At 40.3% G+C, this 19,929-nt stretch overlaps 1 protein-coding gene across 18 annotated transcripts in view; it reads right to left on the reverse strand.

Annotated features, from left to right (window-relative positions):
• KIAA1217 (KIAA1217 ortholog) overlaps nucleotides 1-19,929 on the reverse strand; it is a 338,974-nt gene that overhangs the window by 149,332 nt on the left and 169,713 nt on the right. For 2 of the 18 annotated variants that reach the window (XM_059841707.1, XM_059841715.1), the window contains exon 1: nucleotides 18,059-18,676. The exons of 15 other annotated variants lie outside the window; for them this stretch is intronic. Coding sequence is in view for 1 of the 3 variants with exons in the window: in XM_059841698.1 (XP_059697681.1) it covers nucleotides 10,929-11,036 (108 nt within the window). In the remaining 2 variants the exon portion in view is untranslated. Of the gene's footprint in view, nucleotides 1-10,928; nucleotides 11,127-18,058; nucleotides 18,677-19,929 lie in introns of those variants that run through there. One more of the 18 variants, XM_059841698.1, reaches the window with a different exon arrangement.

Genomic DNA, 19,929 nt, shown 5'->3' on the forward strand with positions numbered 1-19,929 from the left:
ACAGACCACCAGACGGTGACAGCACTGGCCATGACCCCTCTGCCTCATCCTACAGTACTGGCAAAGGAAATTGGGTGGAATTGGACATACTGGAAACTTCCTTTCAGGGGAGAAATTTTTGCTGCCTCATCAGAGCTTATGCATCACATGCATAGTTAGAGGAATGAGTCAAAATCCCACCTGCAATGCTTTGGAATGCTGGGAAGGCTCCTTGGCCACTGCCCCTTAACTCTCATTGCACAAACACTGCTGCACACACTTTCAGCTACCCACTGATCTTGGATGAAGAGCTAAGACTAAAGCTTGTCTTTCCTGGGGCCAAGAAGTGTTTGAAGATAGCAGATGGATATCCTTTTTCCTATCTAAATGTATCCCTGCTGTACTTACAGGTCTGAAGAGCCACCTTTGGCTCAGTTCTATCTGGATAAGATTCTGTTCTATTTCTCCTTTTGTTTTTCAGAAAAAGCCTTCACGCCCTGGCTCACCAGCTGAATGAGTTCTAGTTAACTTCACAAAACTTAAAATAGTTCCTGTAATAGATACTACTCTCTACATATTAAAACTGAATATAAAGCTTGTCACCACTTTTAAGGGACATAAAAATGCTTTTAAAATCCTTGTGTGCCAATTTCAAATTCTCTGTGATTCACACAACCTAAAGCCTTGTATATTCACGACTGCAAACCAAGGCAGAAAGTGGATATAAGACTTGGGTTTGTTTTTCTAGAATGTCTGTCTTCATTTTAAACCAGCATCATATATTATAATACCAATCTTTTTCAAATTCTCTACCAGTGGTGGAAAATGTCTTTGCATTTTTTTTTTAAGATACTGAGTGAAATTTTGATGTTCATTTAAATCAGGAGTATGAGTTTCCTCAACTTTCAGCAAAGAAATGAATTAAAAGTAAACACCTTCTAAAGACTTGTTTCCCACAGCTGAAATTTCCTTATGCACAGTTGAGTAAATCATGTCTCTCCATCCAGATACAAACATGATTACACAAGTTAACTTAAATAGTAAAACTCTAACTGCTCCTCAGCATCTTGCCAACTTTCAATGCAAGTGGTGGGAAAGTTGTATCAACCTTATTAGAAAGAGGAAAATATTTTCAAGGTCTCAAGTCAAATGTGCTATTGTTTCACTCTTGCGACACAACAGGACAGAGACACTCCTTCAAGTAGTATTTCCAGTATTTAAAAGAATTACATGGACTTTTAAAGTGCTATGAACTCTTGTCCTCAGCTTTATGCTGTGCAAAATGCTCAACTGGCAGCTATCACCAATCTGCATACACAGGGCCAAACTCCCCTCCTCTCCAAGCCTGAATACAAGAGAATTCCACAAAAATGCTCTGGGAGAAAGCTTTCCCATGGGAAAGGTCATGTGGTGATTCCACTGACCCTGGCCACTGGCACGAGATGACTGAGGGACACTGAAGGTCACTGCTACCCTGACACACTTGGCTGATGGCACAGGGCCACAGCCTGTCCCTGATATTTGCCCAGACTCATTCATGTTTTCACAGCCATCCCTCCCCTCCACAGGCTCTTCAGCCTCCCCACTCTGAGAGGAGGAAGGAATCTTTTGGTATTTTATGAAGGAAATAGCTTAAAAGTACCATTTATATACAAATATGAGATTACATTAATTCAAATATACAACCCTCACACCTTTCAGAGAAATATTTGGCAGCTGGCCTCACTTCAGTGCTCTCTGGCAGGAGGGAGCCATGCAAGCCAAGCACAAGTCCTGGAAAGAAAGGGTACACCACAGACAATGCTGATCCCTTCAGACCATGGAGAAATGGTCAGAAGCCTCCAGAGATGACAAAACTGAGGCTACACCAAGGGGTGGGACAAAGCAGGGCGAGTATTTGCAGAGAGGATGATTAATGAACATTGTGCTGGGTTTGTCACAGCAGTAGAGTCAAGGGGATGGAGGAAAAACACTTCTGCACCCCAGCATGCTTTTCCAGGAGCTTTACAAAACGAGTCCCTTAACGTGGAATTTTAAAGGTCTTCCATAAGCATTGTGCTATTCCCAGTGCTTATATGGCATTAGCAATCCACAGCCTGAGAACTACAGGCAGAAATGATGACAACCCAGGTCAAGCATCAAGAAATACTGGAAGCACATTTTTCATTGGCCACAAACCTCTGTACACAGCCTGGAGACTTTGTAGAGAACATGACCCAAACTCAGGAAAGTACAGACAGAAACCCAGTACGGCATAACACATGTCAGAGTGCATTCTGGTGTTGTCTTCATCAGTAATTAATTGGCTGAGTCCATCACCCACACCCTACAGGTGTGCTGTAGCTGTCAGCAAAGCTCAAAAAGCCTGTGTGAAAAAATACTCAGCCCCACCAAGAACTCTAATAAAAGCAACTGTACACTTGAATCATTAGCACATACTCTGGATGCTTTGTTTTCCTTTAAATTATTTATACCATGACAGATGGAGAACTGAAAGCGACATGTAGACTGGACTTTTATTTTATACAACAAAACATCCACTTCTTTTAAAAGAGAGAAACTACAGGTTCAAATTAATATTAAAGGGAGTTTAACATACTCTTGGTATAAAGAAATGTTTTAGATCACAATTATTTGAGAAACAAAATATAACTTTTATCCTTTTGAAAATTTCAGTTCAAAGATGCTTCTTTTTGTAGGGGCTTAAGAAACAATGTTTTGGAAGCAGAGCTTAAGAAACTCAGTTTAACAAAGTAATGAATAATGTTAAAGAATAAACTCCCATGTTATAAAGATGGCACACTTTTCATCTGAAATAGATAGAAATTTTCAGTCTATATTTTAAAGTAAGCACATCTCATGAAAGTATGACCATTCAAAGCATTTCAGTATTCCTCCTTTTGGTTGACACAAAATTTCTTCACAGCATTTCAGAAATTCTACTTCCAAAGTTAGGAAATACCGCTAAAACAAATAACTTTTTTTTTAATTCAAAGATCAGTAAATATAGTAAATTAAAGTTTGAAAAGGTAACTGTTGAGACTGCGAGAAAATTGAGAATTTATTTGCTTCATTCAGACTGAAATTTCAGGGGAAAAAACCCAGGAAAATGTTCTGAATTCTTGGCAACTGCATTTCTTTTTTACTAATTCCCTTCCTCTTCATTTAAACACCACTAAAAGAACACAGAGATGAATTTTTATGCTTATTTTGCTGAGCCAATGCAGCTGACAGTGATATTGCATACCTCTGGGAGTCACCCACGCAAACTAGGAAGGCCCACCACTGCAGCATGGGGAAAAATTATTTCTTCTCAAGCTTGCTACAGCCTAATGCAATAACAGGATATTTACAAATGCAGACTGTCTAGACTACACAAAATATAAAATGGATAGAGGCAGCTTTTTTCTTAAACTTAGGCTATTATCAATTTTTACTACAAATTTGGTTTTCTCAAAACAGAAGCAAGATCTGTTTTGAGAAAACCAAATTTGTTTAACAAGAAAGAAGAAAAGAGACACTAAAGAAAGAAAGCAGAGCTAGATTAGCTACTTTACCACTGACAGTACTACCAATTTATCCCTCACTTGATTGGAAATTGTAAATTACAAAAACTTTCAATTTTGCTGATGGTTTCAATAAAGAAATTATATATTCTTGTGTACATACATTTTAAGGTAAATACAGTTTAGGTGGTTTCTGGAACCATTAGGTCAAACCCCAAACTGTACATGCAGTGGAATGAAGATCAGAGAATGGGTCAGGTTGGAAGGGGCCACAGTGGTCATCTGGTCCAACCTCCCTGCTCAAGCAGGGTCATCCTAGAGCACATTGCACAGGATTGCCCTCAAGCAGTTCTGGAGTAGCTCCAGTAAAGGAGACTCCACAGCCTCTCTGGGCAACCTGCTCCCATGCTCAGTCTCCCACACAGCAAAGAATTTCTTCAGGTGGAGAAAGCTTCTTGTCCCTCTGTTTCTGCCCACTGCCTTTTGTCTTGTTGTTTGGCACCACTGAGATGACACTGGATCCATCTCCTTGGCATCCTTCCTTCAGATACTCACAGGTAGGAATGATGTTCCCCCTCAGAATCCCACACCTACCTTCAGCTGGGCTACACACAACCAAACTGCAGCCTGAATTCCCCAGGAACAGACATACAGAGCTCCTGTACATCACTTAGGGAATCCTTCCCAGCTATTAGAATTAAACTGCTCAGCACCAGCAGCTTTGAGCAGCACTCATTTACTGGGTTCAAAATGCTCCCCTCCCGCTGCAATTAGCTTTGGTGCATAGCTTTGGTCCCCTTAACCTCTTCTAAAGCCTTTCTGACATATCCATATTATGCCCATGGCCCATCATGCTACATGTGCAATGTATTTCCTTACCTCATTTTTGTCATTATCCTATGATTACAAGAGCAGATGAAGAATTATTTTCTGCTTAGAGATTTTCCATATTACTTTAACATAGCCCTTGTCCTTTTCTTGTTTCTCACCCAAGTCCTAACAGAAATTTCTCATTCTCAGACTATGTCACTTTGCTCTTATTCTCCCTTGGAAAACTCATTCTGACTTTGTCACCACCTTCTCCCAGACAGACTGCAGTTCCTCCTTCTGCTGTGCCCACCAATAATTGCCAAATGGTGCAAAGTCCCCTTTTTAGGTATACTTCTATCCATTACGGAACCTTGCTCCAGTGAAGGGGTTTTATTTTGTCTCCCCCTTACCCCAAAATAATTTGGTTGTGGGTTATTTCTTGGTTGTGTCAAGGTGTACTGTAGTCTTGTCCTTGTTCAGAAAAATTTACTGTAGCCAGATCCATTACTTGCAAGTGACAGTACATGAAGAATCAAAGGGGGACTTTGGTGGTACCTTAAAAAGCATCAATTTCAGGGCAGACCAAGCCTGGGATCTCTAACATTGCCCAAACTCTTATTGCTATAAGCGAGAATTTTCCCAAGGAATAACTGAGGTGAAATTCAAAGTTTTGGTCAAAGTAGAAAACTTCTCTGAATTAAGTGCATCTAAAGCTGGGAAATTTTTGTGCTAGCAGTCACACAGGCCTTTTTGTGCTTATTTAGGATAGCTGTATATTGGTATCCCAGTTAGGATAACAATAATACATATATATATATTAATATTCTAATTGTACATGGCAAATACTATTTATCCTAACTCTACCTTAACTTTATTCACTGACTTTTTCTTGAAATATTTTGCTTACTGCTCTTATTTTTATCTTAAATTTTCAAGTAACCTAAATTTTTAAATATTAAAGCAATTTTTTTTTCCTAAAACAGCTCATTCTTATTGCAGTCCTATATTAAAAAGCAGCTGGGTCAAACTAGTTTTATATGAACAGCGCTTGCAACATTAAAATTGCATGAATAGCCAAGAGTCTCAGTTGCATAACCAGGGCCAAGGAGCAGCCAATAAGTCTCTGCCAATCACCCCTATTCATCAGCAACTTTTGTTTGACTAAAGCATGCTAGAAAAGCAACCTGTCATAGCTAAAAGATTTAGAGATATGAAGAACTTCTTGCCTCCTTTGATAATTTGCCAGAAAAATGAATCATTTCTATATGAAAAATACTGTGCATTACTCCTGATTTGAATCTGTTCAGCTCTCCAGATATAACCTTTAGTTTCTGTTATGATTTTTATTGCTGTTCTAAAAAGCCAATATAATCGCAGTCTGTTTTCTCCTGCTTCCACAGAATTACATTTCTTGATCAAGGAGGATCTCTATTTTGATTGGGTCAATAGATAAAAAAATCACTGTTCTCAGAGAGAAACAATTTCATGGATCTCAAATATTTTGGATGTCCTTCTGCAATGTTCCCATGGTTCAACCTCCCTTCTAGAGCATGCATTCCTGTCACAATGCACACCCAGAGGTCAGGCTCATTTGAGTCTTAATCACTGTCTTCCTGGAAAAGAGCTCCTTCTCCTTTTATGACAGCATCACATGAGGAACTCTTGTGAAAACAGAAAGATCAAAAGTTCCTTACATCCCTTTCAGACTTAGCATTTTCCACAGTACAGTTTACCTTGTTCCTGGAAATTCCATCTGGAAAAGTGGTGGAAACTCCTCCACTGGCAATATTCAAGACTCAGCTTGATGGGTGTGGATAATCTAATCTAAATCTCTGCTTTCCACAGCCATTCAGATGCTACCCAGAGGTCCTTTTCAACATAGGCATTTCCATGATACACAATCACACATTTGCTCAAATGCAGTTACTCCACTCTCCATTGCAGTTTTCAAAAGCTGAGACAAAACTTTACAAACTCATCCAATCTTGTGAGTTTATAATGCCACTACTGGCTCTTTCAATACCAACTCAGTATCTTCTTTGGAAGTCTTCACTTGTGAAAAGTTTTACCCACGTAGAATTGCACAGTATTAAACACTTACATCATGTATTTACACCAGGCTCATGACCATTAATTGGCTCTGCTCTTTAGCCCTAAAAAGTGACTTTGCAGGCTGCTGCAGGTCTCTGCACCACCACAGCAGACTCACAGCAGGAACTATGAGCAGAGCACACATTATGCACAAACACTGTGCACAGTTCCTAAGGTGGTTACTTGAGTCTGACAGTTCATTACCTCTGGCTTTACCTCTCAACCCAAAGGATATGTTTACACAACTGACTAAAATCTTTCCTTCCCTGTTTTATTTGTCATTTTCTTTGTAAAATCACCATTCTCTCACTTGTCGCTCTTCACATCTTTACAGAATTGCTTGCCAAACTTCTTTGTCTATTTTATTGATGAAATACTGAGGAAACAAAAGATAATACCATATTAAAACATGCTCTCTGGCTGGGATACACTCTGGTTTTGGAACAAGATACTGTGTACCTACTAGGACAATATGTCACACTCCTATGGCAAAAGACTGTATTGCAATTGCTGGCCGCTTAAGCAGAATGAATTTCTTCACCAAAGCCCAGATTCCGTTAAAAAGAAAAACTTCTATAAAAGCTGCCTGTCAATATATTCCCAAGAACTGCTTCAAGAAATGACATTTAACATTTGTCTATATGAAAAGTCTTAATTTCTAGCTATATTTACCTCCTCCCAAATGAACCCATTTCACCACAAATTTACAAAAAATATAAAATAAGTTTGAGTACCAAACTCCAGCTGGCAAACTAGGCGTAAGCACTTTATTACCAAACTTGAAAGAAATCCATGGATTTCTTCAAATGTTAAATGCCACCTGCTTCTCCCTATGCTAGTCCCAAGGGCCAGCAATTCTCCAGCCAAATTTCATTTTCCTTGAAATTTCTCCATGGAAAAATCCAGAGTATGAACCTTCCCCTGCCTGTGTCTACAGATAAATCAAACTCTTGATTTCAGTTTTCAAGGAGGAGGTGTAGAAACTTTATCAGGCCTAAAACCATGGCAGATGACCTGTTCTGGTAGTCCAGCCCTACTGGAGGCTAATACACCTCTGGCTACTCTACCACGGGTTGATGTTGGGAAGTATCTGTTGGGTTTTTTTGGGTTTTTTTTTGATCTTTCATCATTCAGATAATTTCCTGCTACAATAATCTTCTCTTTCCAGCTATCAAGTCAATGATCCCTAAGCACTTACTACTTGTAGTATTTCTGTAAAGGTCACTGTAGTCTACCATTGATTTATGGCAACCTGTAATGTAAGAGGGAAGACAAAAAAAATACCCTGCAAAAGAAAAAAAAAAAAGCAAAGCAACTGCATCATAGTTTACTCTAATTTTGTTTAGCTAATACTGTGGCTGAACAAACTCTCAGAAGCTTTTTGGCCTGTGAAATAGTATCTGCAAATCTTTAAACAATGTGCTTCTTAATGGTTGGATTAACTCAAACTGTACAAACCCCCTTAGATTAAGACAGCACTGCTTTCATGTGAAGTAGCAAGGCAGTGTGTCAGGGAAATAAATAAAGATTTTGTCCTGTTGACTCTCAGCCTACCAAGCATGGAAAAGGGAGCAAAAGGCCTTGTTATGTGGCCTGTGATCTTATCCCTTATCCGTTTTGACCAGCACAAACTGTCAGGAAAGAAATAGCCCTGCTGATAAGAAGGAACACCTCCCTCTCTTTTAAGTGGAAGTATAGTAGCTGTTCTCCTTCAAGTCAAACAGAGCTCATAGTGCTGTATTTATTTAAGAAATTTTCCAATATGATGAACTATTAACTTGTTTTGGTTGTGTCATTTTGGATTAGGCTGAGGAAAAGAAGTACAACTCCCACAATGTCTCCAGATCTCAGCATCATTTTTCTTTTGATCAGTACACTTTGGACTTACAGAAGCAAATTGCAATCATATTATCAGTCCAAAAAAATACTGTTGAAAACAGCACTTATATTAACATTTTAATCAGATGCTTTTGAAATCATCTTCAATGAACAGCAGTCAATTCAAACACTCACCTGGGACAGCAAAGTCAGTTTGATGTTTGTATATTCCTACTTACTGAGACCTTCCAACAGGAAGAGCTTGGTTATTAAAAACCAACTGCCTGTGTATTTACATGGAGCTTTCAGGAAAGGCAGTGGGGAAAAACAATGCCTTTCTACACCACTGCCAACCAACTTCACTTCCATGGGGGATATTTGAGCATCATGCCTAATGTTGTCTGAAGCAGGGGCCTAAATGAGAAACAACTGGCTGATCCTCTTCTTAGATGAGAACAAGGTGACAGGAGATATAAGAGAGATCTCATGGGCTGAGTCTGGGCAAATTTGTTCTTTGCAACGCTTCTGGTGCCTAAGCTTTCAAGTGATCAAATAGCAGAACTATGGTTCTGACTGCTTACCTGTCTGTTATGAACAGGGAAACTGGAAATTCTCCCTTTATTTGCAAACCAAGGCAGTCTAGTCATGGAAAAGATAAACTATGTGCTTTTACTGAGCATGATACCACAATATGCTGTTAACCTTGCACTGGTGCCAGTCACTAGTTTTCAAAAGGATTTTAATGATTTTGCTCTTTAGTGCAACACCCAACACACCTAGAATGGACTCAAAGCAAAACATTCTCTTTGGCTCATCCAGGCTTTTCTTCCCCTTACAGCTCTTATTCAACTTTCCCTCCCTCCTGGATTTCAGATAAAATTACTTAAATCCGGCTGTTGCAACAGAACGCTGCCAGACTCAGCTTCTCTGCTGAATTTGGGTGAACAAATGTAGGTGATTTTGTGGGTTGGCAGAGACAGCAATATGAAATCAGGCTGGCTGTTCTGGTTAAATGAGCAGTCAAACAGTATGTAAGATTAGGTTTCCAAACACAGCTCCCTGCCATACACTGAGGTAAGTAAAACCAGATCATCGCCCTCGTCTCCACTGGAAGTATCTGAAGGCAGAATGAACATTTTGAAATTATGACTGCATTTTAAAAGACTTCTGAAGGATCACAGAACCCAGACATATACGAAAGTTTTCAAACCACAGGAAAGATAAGCTGAAAAACAAAGCAGTAGTGGCTAGACAAACCTCACTTGAAAGACTTGATAACTTTTGTCTGCTTTTGCAGAGGAAGTCAGGAATTAGAAAAGCTATTCTGCTCTCAAAATCTAATACTGTGTTCCTAAAATTAAAAAAAAAAAATAAAAATGAGAGGGGAGAGAGAGAGAGGACAATGACAAAAGCACAGACATTTTGGCAGTATCCAGAGAAGTTTGACAAGTGGCAGCAGAAAGCACAGATCAAAAGACCATGTAAGTTCTTTTACTGTGGAAAATGCCTAGAATTCCATGTTTATCTTACCACAATAAGCCACTGAATGGTTATCTAAACTGCCCTTGTTTTACCAGGCAACTCAATACATCTGTAGATTTTACCCCACATTAGTTTTAGTCTGGTGTGTTTAAAAGGCTATACAGCAACTCAATCTAATCTAGAAGTTTATGCATCTTCTTACAGTCATCACAGAGTGATCACCTTAAACAAAAATCTCTTTGGTATCAGTTCAGAATTACTTGCCCCAGTTGCTACACCTAAAATCACACTGCTGTGATACATCACAAAAAGCCTCAGTCCTTTCTCTGACAGTACATCCCTAATAGGTACTGTGAGAAATCCACACAAGTACATTAAAAAAACTCCAACCCTACATAAGAAGCATCTCACAAGGACCTGTTTGAATACTTGTGAGTCTTTATTTTTTTCCTTCATTTCCTTAGTTCTCCTTTTACAAACTGTGGAAAGTTTCCCTAAATTCCAAGCTGGCTTTGCCTATATACCACAGCAACAAAGAAATCTGTCTAACATATTATAAGTGGAACTATTCTTGGCAAAGTAATGAATCTTAGACAGGTTTAAGTCATGCAGAAACAAGACCGAACTTGTGAGTTCACGGTTTCTTTAAAACAAACCAATACCTCCTGCCACAGCAGGAGGAAAAAAAGATATGTCAAACCCAAAATATTACAGCAGAAGCAAGAGAAGACATGAGAAAAAAGTAGCTCACTCATCTTTACTATTCAAGTATCTTCAGAGTACAAGCCTACTGTTTTCTAACCCTTCAATTCAGAAGAGGCCCACAAAGTCCAGGGTCCTGGAAGACTTCCAGTAAGAAGATTAAACCCTGCATACAAACATTCTCTATAATTAGAGAAGAAAGCATCTTGGTTTTTGAACAGCATATGACAAATTTTGAAACCATGAGATAAAATCAAACTGCTTTGTAACGTGGTTCAAGAGAAGCCTTTCTTCTGTAGGCTGTCAGTTTCCCTCTTGAAAACATCTGATAACTACTGCAGCAACATCACGTTTTTTTGCACCTCTCGATATCAACCTAGAAACATGTATGGACAATAGGATAATATTAATAATGAGCACTTAAGGACATTCCTTCTTACAGGCAGCAATGTTTTGAATATAGCAGACTATCCAAAAGCTTCCACTCTCTCTTACACAAGCCTCACAGAAGAAATCCATGGCTCTTAATCACACCTGTACCTGGCTTGCAGGAGAATCACCAGAGGAGCAGCAAAGAGCTGAGAAGTTTCTTTTTCTTCTCGGTTGTGCCACAGGAGCACGAGGGGTTACCTCCTCCCCAAAAGCCATCTCCTCAGCAGCACACTGCCACCAGCATGGAAGGGCAGAAGCAGGAGCAGCACAGGTCCCTCTTCCTCCTGGTGCAGCTTTTCCATAGGTGTGCACATGCGGCAGAGCCTCATCTGATGTGCAACTTCATTACACATCCGGGTGGATGAATGAGTCACATATAACAAAATCCTGGTTTCTCGTGGCTGCGTGTTCGCACACGGGTGGGGATTGAGCAAATACATCCGCACATGGGCCGCAAACCACCCTTTTGTGACAGGATTAATAGCCAAGACCAAGGAGGTCACAATTTAGCAATGAAGGAAGAGACTTACGTGTGCAGGTCTTATGTGTACAGTAAGACATAAAAGAGCAAAGTAATACAAAGAGTTAATGCTGTGGTGAAATATCTTGAATTAAGCTACAGCAACAACCAAGTATTATACGTGACCTCCGCAGCAGTGCTGCATTACTGAAAGCCATTCACTGGCCTCACGAAGAAACCTGACTCCACACGCTGCGGGCTCCAGGCTCGGGATGGATGCAGGCAATTGCTGAGGCCGGGATTAGGCGCCGTGGCCCGGAGCCCGAGCAGCAGGGCCCGGCAGCTGCGGCCGTGAGGGAGCCGCGGGCCCGGCGTGCCGCGGCGGCGGCTGCAGCAGGTGCCTGCGCGGGAAGTCGCCGGCTGCAACGTCCGGTGTGGAAAACACTTGGTAAAAATAAAATCGAGGGGAAGTACACATGAGCCAGAAATTAAATGCTCGCATCTGATATCAGAGGAAGAGCACGTCGGTCAGGCAGTCCGCTGGGGGTTTGAGCCAACCGTACCCTGGTCAGCAGGAACACTTCACTGACATCAATACCAGCACCACGAGGGCCAAGAAAAACATTTTTGTGATCTGCGCCTCCTTGCTCCACCCCATCCCACCCTTCTGCGATGTTCTGAAGGGAGAGGTTCTCCACTGACCTCCAGAAAGGTTTGCTGCTGTTCTCATTTAACTTCCCCAGTGACAGACACCACACTAATTGCCGCTGGTAAAGCAGAGTGCCAGGTCTGTGTGGTGCAGAAACGCTGCTCTGCCCACTCACCCACGCAGGACCGTGCAAGGGGCTGGCAGAAGGCACCATCCTGCCTTGTATTCCCAGTGCTGGGATTCGAATTAGCAAAAAAGATGGCAGCTTGGACTAGCAGCTGAAAACAAATTGGAACAATTGAGATCCTCTAAAAACCCCAAAAAATACTGCAGTATTACTGACAAATCTTGGTAATTGCATTACTGTGGTGATCCCATTCTCAGAGCACAGAGGTTTTCCCACATCCCTGTATAGCAGACGTTGACATAATGTTTTCTGTTTAATGGAAAGCTATTAAGCAATTTTAATATGAAATAGCTTAAAAAAAAAAAAATCATGTGATATCCATCATGAAAGAGTGAAATTGGCACACAATATCTGTGAGGGTTTGGAGTGGGTTTTTCTTTACAGACTTTTAGGGAAATACATAACAGATAGAAATATAAGTAGATCAAGAATTTACTCAAATTATCACTTCTCTATCAACAAAAGAAAAAAGAAAATAGCTTGTTTAGATCAACAAGAAATTTTATAAATGTTCTAATTATTTGGGTACACTTTTTAAATGGAAGCATTTATATTACATGTGTACTTTTAAGTTATTTTTTTTACATTATCCTAAAAAATAATTCTTCCTTCCAAACAATATTTCCTCTCATTTAAATCAACCAACCAATGTCACACAATGGTTTATTTGTTCAGCCAATGGGAAATAAGTGACGTTTCTTTTTACTTATTCTAATCAAAGTCAAATATTTGTTCCTTCTGTGAGTAGTTTGCTACTAATTACAACAGTCTGATGTATAGTATTTTGTGTTACTAAAAATAGGTCTACAAATTAATAAATGTAGCTAAAATTACGCTTTCAAAGCACAGTAGAAGAAAGCCCAGAGCTCATACATAAACATTGACAGCAGGTCTGTTTCCAGACTTCAGACACCCACATACCCACAACATAGGTGCAAATTGGAAAAGTCTCTGCTTGTTCATCTGGGAGGAAGCATGTCTGAAATGAACATATCATGTAGGATTTAAAATCAGAATCAACTTCTTTCAAATAAAAAGAAAAAACTTTTAACTCTGTTTTTCCACTCTTTACATTTTCCTCTTGCTTCCTTCCTCTCTTCTTGAAGGACAGATATCTCCCTTCAGACCGAAGAAATATTTAGCTTCAACTGAAATTGAAGTAAAACTAGTTTTTCTCTTTTGAATTAAATAATTGCAATGAAGACAGTCTATTAAAGGTTTGTGTAAGATATGTCTGAGAAACCCCTTAGAAGCTGAAATAGTCTTAAAACTTAATTGAGCCCTGGAATTTTCAGTCATCAGACATTAACATAGTCAAGAATTCAGGAGTACAAAACAGAACTGGACATTCATGTTGGTATCAGGAAGATCCAGTCTTATAACTAGCAAGAAGATAATTTTGGAAGATAAATCTCAATATGTGGGACAGAATAATCTGTAACTACTAAAGATCAGAACATACGTGATGGCTGATTATCCCACATCTGCCACCTGTTAAGAAATTGCCCTTGAGAGGCAGAACTCAAAATGAAAAACATATTATTAGTCTTTTGGATTTTGTAATCCAAAGATAAACTATGAGAATAGCTTCTCTCTTCCTTTCCCTAATAAGTAATTTTGAATTTTACACTTTGTGGTTTTTTTTAAAGAGAAGCACATGGCAGTGTATTGATCAGCCAATGAAAATCTTTCCTAAACTGAAACAAAAGACACTGCTCGGTGTTTACTAAGGCAGCAGTCTCCTAGTGAATAACTGGAATCACTACAATCCTCTGCACAAAGGGCCACACAAAATGCAGTGGCACAAAAGGTACTAATTGGGACAAAAAGATCCACAAGACCAAAAAAGACCCTTCAAAAGATTCTTGACCAACCTGAAGTGCCTGCATTGACTTGCTATGTCAGGATGCAAAACTTGATACCACAGATTCCGAATGTACTGAACTGGCACAATTATCATGACTGGGTGAATATAAAAAACACACATCTCAGGGGCAGCTGTCAGAGTCACAGGTGTTGGCCGCAATTTTAACAACAGCACTGTTCTTCCTGGTGTGCTCAACTCATTTGAAGAGAAGGGAAATTGGAATATATGTATATAAGCAATTGACTTGTCTGATTTACTCCTGTTCTCCTATTTGAGCCCAGAAAAGACATTTCAATCCTGGTGATTATGGTTAAACCAAACCAGTCATCAGGTGACTTTAGTGCAATCTGCCTTTGTTAGAAAATCAACTGAAAACTGCTGTAAAGCAGTAGCAATAGTCCAGAGGTGCATTTACTTTGCTAATGACTGACATAAATATGTGCTCCCATCCCAACTGACGATGTGCAAATAGCACAAAAGTGCTTCCCAGTGAGAAGCTAACAGGACTATTCAGCTGTAACAAGAACAACCCAAGCATATTCACAACCATTTGCAGGGAAATGGTTTTTGGCCACAGTAAATTCACCAGTTCTGAGGCTAATCACAGGTTACCCAGGGAAGTTACACTGTCACCTCAGCACTAACACCAACCAACCTGTTGCCCTTACCCAACACCTCTGCCTGGCTGCGATCATCTGCCAGACAAGTGCTCCTCACATGTTCTGTAGCACACCTCCAGAGCTGTGGCCAAGTGGCCAAAAGTGTCTGCAGACCAGAGCTTGCAGGTCTTCATTACCAGCTCTGTCACAAACTTATTGTGCTCTCTTAAGTAAATAAGGGGCTTAAAATTAAATTTAGGATTTAGGGATCAAGCCCCATCTACAATGGAGTCCTGAGGATGCCTCCCATGCTGCTCATCCCTGAGCTGGGCAGGAAGCAACTGGAGGTGCTTTGGCTTAAAAGAGAGTTGGAAGAGGAAGCAGTGGCAAAGTACCCTTTGTGCAGACACTGCTCCCCACCACTGCTGAAGGAGCCAGTGCTGCCCTGAACCCATCCCCAAGCAGGGCCCTGTTGGCTGTTTTGGTGCAGTTTTTGGTACTCATCGACAGAGGCAACCCAGAAAGAACAAGGGCTAAACCATGTATGTGGAAAAGCACACCTATAAATGCCTCAGGACATTTCGGGCCAGAAAAGCTTAAGTTTCTGAAACCTAAGGAATCTCAGGTGTCTACAATAACTGGGAAAGGTTTCCATGGGCAACCCTTTTGAAGGCAGCTGCCTGAAATATGCTTTAAGGGATACCAGATTCCTAAACTCCTTACTGGATTTAACAACAGGTACCAGAACAAGATCACTGCAGGCTTTTACACAGTCAACTGAATACAAAGCATTCTAAAAATACTTTTGCTTGTCATAAAATTAGATTAGAAAAACATATGTACAAAATTCACATGAACAAAGGTAAGTACAAACAACTACCAGGGACTTCTGAGTTACAAACAATACAGACTATTTGAAATGCAGAGGCGTTGCCACAGAAAAAAGTTACTAATCCTGTTGGGGCAAAGAAACTGCACTGGTGTGTGTGGTTTGCATGGGGGAGGGAAGGAAAAAAAAAAGGAATTGCTTTAATTGTCTTTTTTGCAGCTTTGTTTTGTTTGCTCTTTCAAAAACCCCAGCTTTTCAAATTACTTTTAACTGATAGATATAAATGAAGAAACTTATATTTATCAAAGCAAGTATTAACAATCTAGTTAAACTTCATTTACTCCCAGAGATACCTTAGGGCTAGTAGTTTAATATGTACCTTAATAGGTTGCCTTACTTTTATAAACTAGAGGGTAAAATTTAAAGACTTTCCACAGAGACATTCTATTAGGAATATTCTTCTTCCTCAGCATTTTCACTTTGAGTGAATACAAAGTAAATCCACTTTACTTTGCTAATGAACCAGCTCTTTGTTCATTTATCTATCAAGCTATTTATAAATATCTTGCAATCATGGCATTATCTGGGGGCTAAAGAGCATGTTTCAACTCAAAACAAATGGACATGTCATCTCATGTCCTTCCATAAACAAAAGCTAAGGGCTTGGAATCCAGCAGAGATTTAACCTCGTAATCATGTTGAGTATGTTCATTTTCATTGCATTTCTTAGGTGCTTGTAACAGTGTAAAATATGAGCAGTTGCCCCTAACTTAGAGCAGCCCTGAAAGCAATAAATTGTTGCACCAGCTCTAGGTGAGACAGGGGACACGTGTGGACACTGGGGAGGGTCCCCCTTCCTCAGCGTGCTCTGCTGTGTCACAGACTGCCCAAGGACAACGGGGAACTGCCTGCTCGGGCAGGGAAGCAGTGCCCATTGGTGGGGAGGAGGCAGGAACTCACAGAAACCTCCTCAAACAACTTCTGAAACGTTACTTTTCCCCTGCACAAAAACCTACAACCTATGCAGACACAACAGCACGTTCTGGCTGCGTGACCCTGACTTCTCACATACAAATGGGCATTTTTTGGTGACACATTAAGTACAGCAGTATGTGAACCAAGTGGTAATTCAATGAAATGGATGTTCCAAACTAGAAAAATTTGCAGCATATCCAGATTAAAGTCACATTCTTCACATTTTAAAACTGAATGTAATTTTTAACTCTGTTTTTTAACTTGCACAGACCAAAGAAGTGTTCATGCAGCATTAACACTAAATCAGTTTCTCCCTACCTGATTCCATGGCATCAACCAGCAACAGTGTAATGAACACAAAATATGCTAGTTCATTTTACACATTGTTATTTGTACATAAGCAAGTACTAAATAACTAACACTCAGACTCTGGGAGAAAGGTTAAATTGAAATTAATTCTAAAAAATTCCCATTAATAACTCAAGATATAACTGGGTGTAAAAGCAAAAGAGTTATGACTAAAAAAAAAAAAATCAGTTTTTGAAGTGATTTCTTCACTTGTAGTGCTTTCAATTATTTCACTTTAAAAGTCACTACACATTCCAAAAAATGTTTACTTAACCTTGCCTAATCAAGCAATGCAGAATATCAGAAAACCTTTATACCCTGTTTTTTCACCTGGAATGAAACAATGTGCTTACCATATTCTGCAGCCCCCTCATTCTCTATATCCTACTGAGGATCTACATGGAAGTGAAGTTCCTCTCCAGTTTACATCTCTCAGCAGCCTTAGGCAGAACATTACTATTTTTCTCTATTCATATTTTTAAGCTCGGGCGTTGTTCCCACCCTTTCCCCCCCAGACCGACCCACTTCCATTCCACACTGAGCCATCTGAACCAAGGGACTCTGCAGCCCCAGCGCTGCTTCCCGTTACCATGTCCCACCGTGCCAGCCATCCCTTACCTACTGCTGTTTGCTTGATCTGCCCTGGCTGATGTGAGCATGAAAGTGGTTGCAACTAAGAACACAGGGTGTTTACTGTCCCTCCAGAGGGACTGAAAGTATCCCCTTTTGTTTATACCTCAAATCCCAAAGTCCCAATAGCCTTTCTGTTGCTCGACTTTCACCTCCAAATATGTTTATCCTCTACTAAAGTACTTTTACCCAAGGAAAAAATCTATTAAGAAGCGCTCAAATGTTACCTATGATATCAAAACATACAGTCAAAGTCAGTTTAACCAATGGATACTGTGATTCATGTAAAAAACCAAAAAGCTTTGGTATTTTAACAGATATCAAATCCTGGAATAAATGCTGATATAATTTTAAGGTTCTATTTTAACAGTTAAAGGAGAGACATCTGGCAATAATCTACAAATAAATACAGTGTCTCCATTCTTAGTTTCTCCTCCAAAACACTACCTAGGAAATTTTTGCAGCATGATTCATATAATCAACATGATACATTACAATGCCTTTCAAATAATTCCGAATTCTTAGTTCATTCAATAAAGAACTCATTTTTGAAAGAGAAAAGGGAACATGCCTTGCCAGAAAACTTGCTTTATTGACTCAGCCCTGCTGCCAGCAGGAACATGGTGAAGCAAACTCCAGGATTTCAAAAGCATTTTTTCACAGCGAGGGCAGAAACAGAAAGAGGCTTATTTACCGAAATGTGAGATCCCACAGGTGAGGCCAGAGACGGTCTGAAATCCTCTTCTTTTAGTTCCAAAAGTTTTAATTTATGATGAAATCAGTAATAATCCTTTCAAGCTGCCAGGTAGAACGCACGCCATATCTCAGCCGTGTTTTCTTTCGCCCCTTTGCAGAGTAACTTTGTTATTTGCATAAAGCTTAGTCCTGGCCTATGGGACTTTTTGAACATCTACATGTTAGATTAGCTGTCTTGACATGCTCTATCAAGCATGACATCATGGATCTCCATGGTAACCTTAGCCACACCTGCCCAGATGCCAGAGTTACCTGTCATGTTCAGATCTAAATGAACATAACAAAAAACCCTAAACCACCATTTTCTAGGCAATCAGCCCTGCAAAGGCACTGGAAGGATTTGAGTTTTGTTTTTAATTGATTGAAATCTAATTTCGTTTGCCAAGAAAATTTCTTCTTCACAGAGCACTGCCTGAAGCACTAGAGCTGCTCCTGACCCTTCCACACCTTCCAGCCTATTTCCTAGTCAAACAAAAACTGAAGAAAGCTGTGGCAAACTTCTTCCAGCTCGTTTTCTGACCCCAGGCTCACAAGCTCCTGCTCAGAAAAACTTCTACACATTCATTTTTGTTCTCTGCCCCTCAGAAAGGTTTTTTTTAAAGGTGACTTGTAAAACAGGTTCACAGTAGGGATTACCCCCTCCCATTGCCAGGTTAGCATTTTAACCTCTTAATTGCTAACTCCTTTTCGTGTTTGCAGCTACAGACCTAGCTTTTACACTTGTTCTTGCTCTCCTTCTCTGCTGACTGGAGTCAACCTCACCTATGCAGGTGACCATGTCCTTCCATGAGCTCCACAGCAGATGATTCACACTGTCTGAAACTGAAGACATCACAGACTGTTTCTTTCTTGCTTTTATTTTTTTTTTCTAACTTCCTTGGGGATTACATTAGCACCTTCCTTTCATTACCACAGGTGAGACAGCCTTGGCAGAATGTATTTAAAGCTCCTGCAGAAACTTGCATTACCGAAAAAAACCCAAAAAACTGTTCCTTGGCTTTACAGGCTTCCAGGTGGAGGGAGCTCTGGTGCCCAGCTGTGGACTTATCTTAGAAGAGGGAAAAGCTGCAGTGTGAGGGCAAGCTGCTGGGCTTTGGGTCACAGAGATGTGGCCATGGCATGCTGCATTCTCCTGTGCTGGGGCACACAAGGCATGTGTGCTCCCCCCAGGCTGCTGCAAAACCGTGCTCCAGTTTACCAGAGACCAGCTTAGCTGCAGGCTATTTGCCTTGCTGCAATATCTCAAGCCCCTTGTGCAAATAAAGATGGCCCCTGCCTCTGTGAGCTTTCCTTTCCAGAACAGGATATCACAAACAAAGCAACAAACCTTCGGAGGAGCAATGGTCTGTGTGCACAGCTGGGAGGTTTCAGGTCATCACATTAGCTAACCAGCAGTAATCCCTGCTGGCATTTTACCTGGCCATGATTGTACTTCTGATTTGTGGCAGATTATCAGGAGCAGAATTGGGTCCTCAGGAGGCACATCCAGGGAGGTATTTATCTGAATAAATGAAGCCTGGAGGAAACCATTAGCACATAGTGGAAGATGCAGACAACATTCAGCTGCCCTTGCTGGTGGAAGTGATACAGTAGGATGTGACAGCAGATATAATTTTTTTTTCCCTGATGTTTATTTACTGCAAACAAGGAGTCAGTTTGCCATACTCAGATAATGACGGCTAAAATGGCCAAGAGAAGAATGCCCACAAAGAAGAAACCAGACAATTACCAATCTCGATTTTCTACTGGTTGTGGAGCTGACATGGTTTAAAGCAACCTGGAGGAGAAATTTTACATAAATATATATAT

Source organism: Haemorhous mexicanus, chromosome 1 (assembly GCF_027477595.1).
Source record: "Haemorhous mexicanus isolate bHaeMex1 chromosome 1, bHaeMex1.pri, whole genome shotgun sequence".
In the NCBI taxonomy this organism is placed as follows: Eukaryota; Metazoa; Chordata; class Aves; order Passeriformes; family Fringillidae; genus Haemorhous; species Haemorhous mexicanus.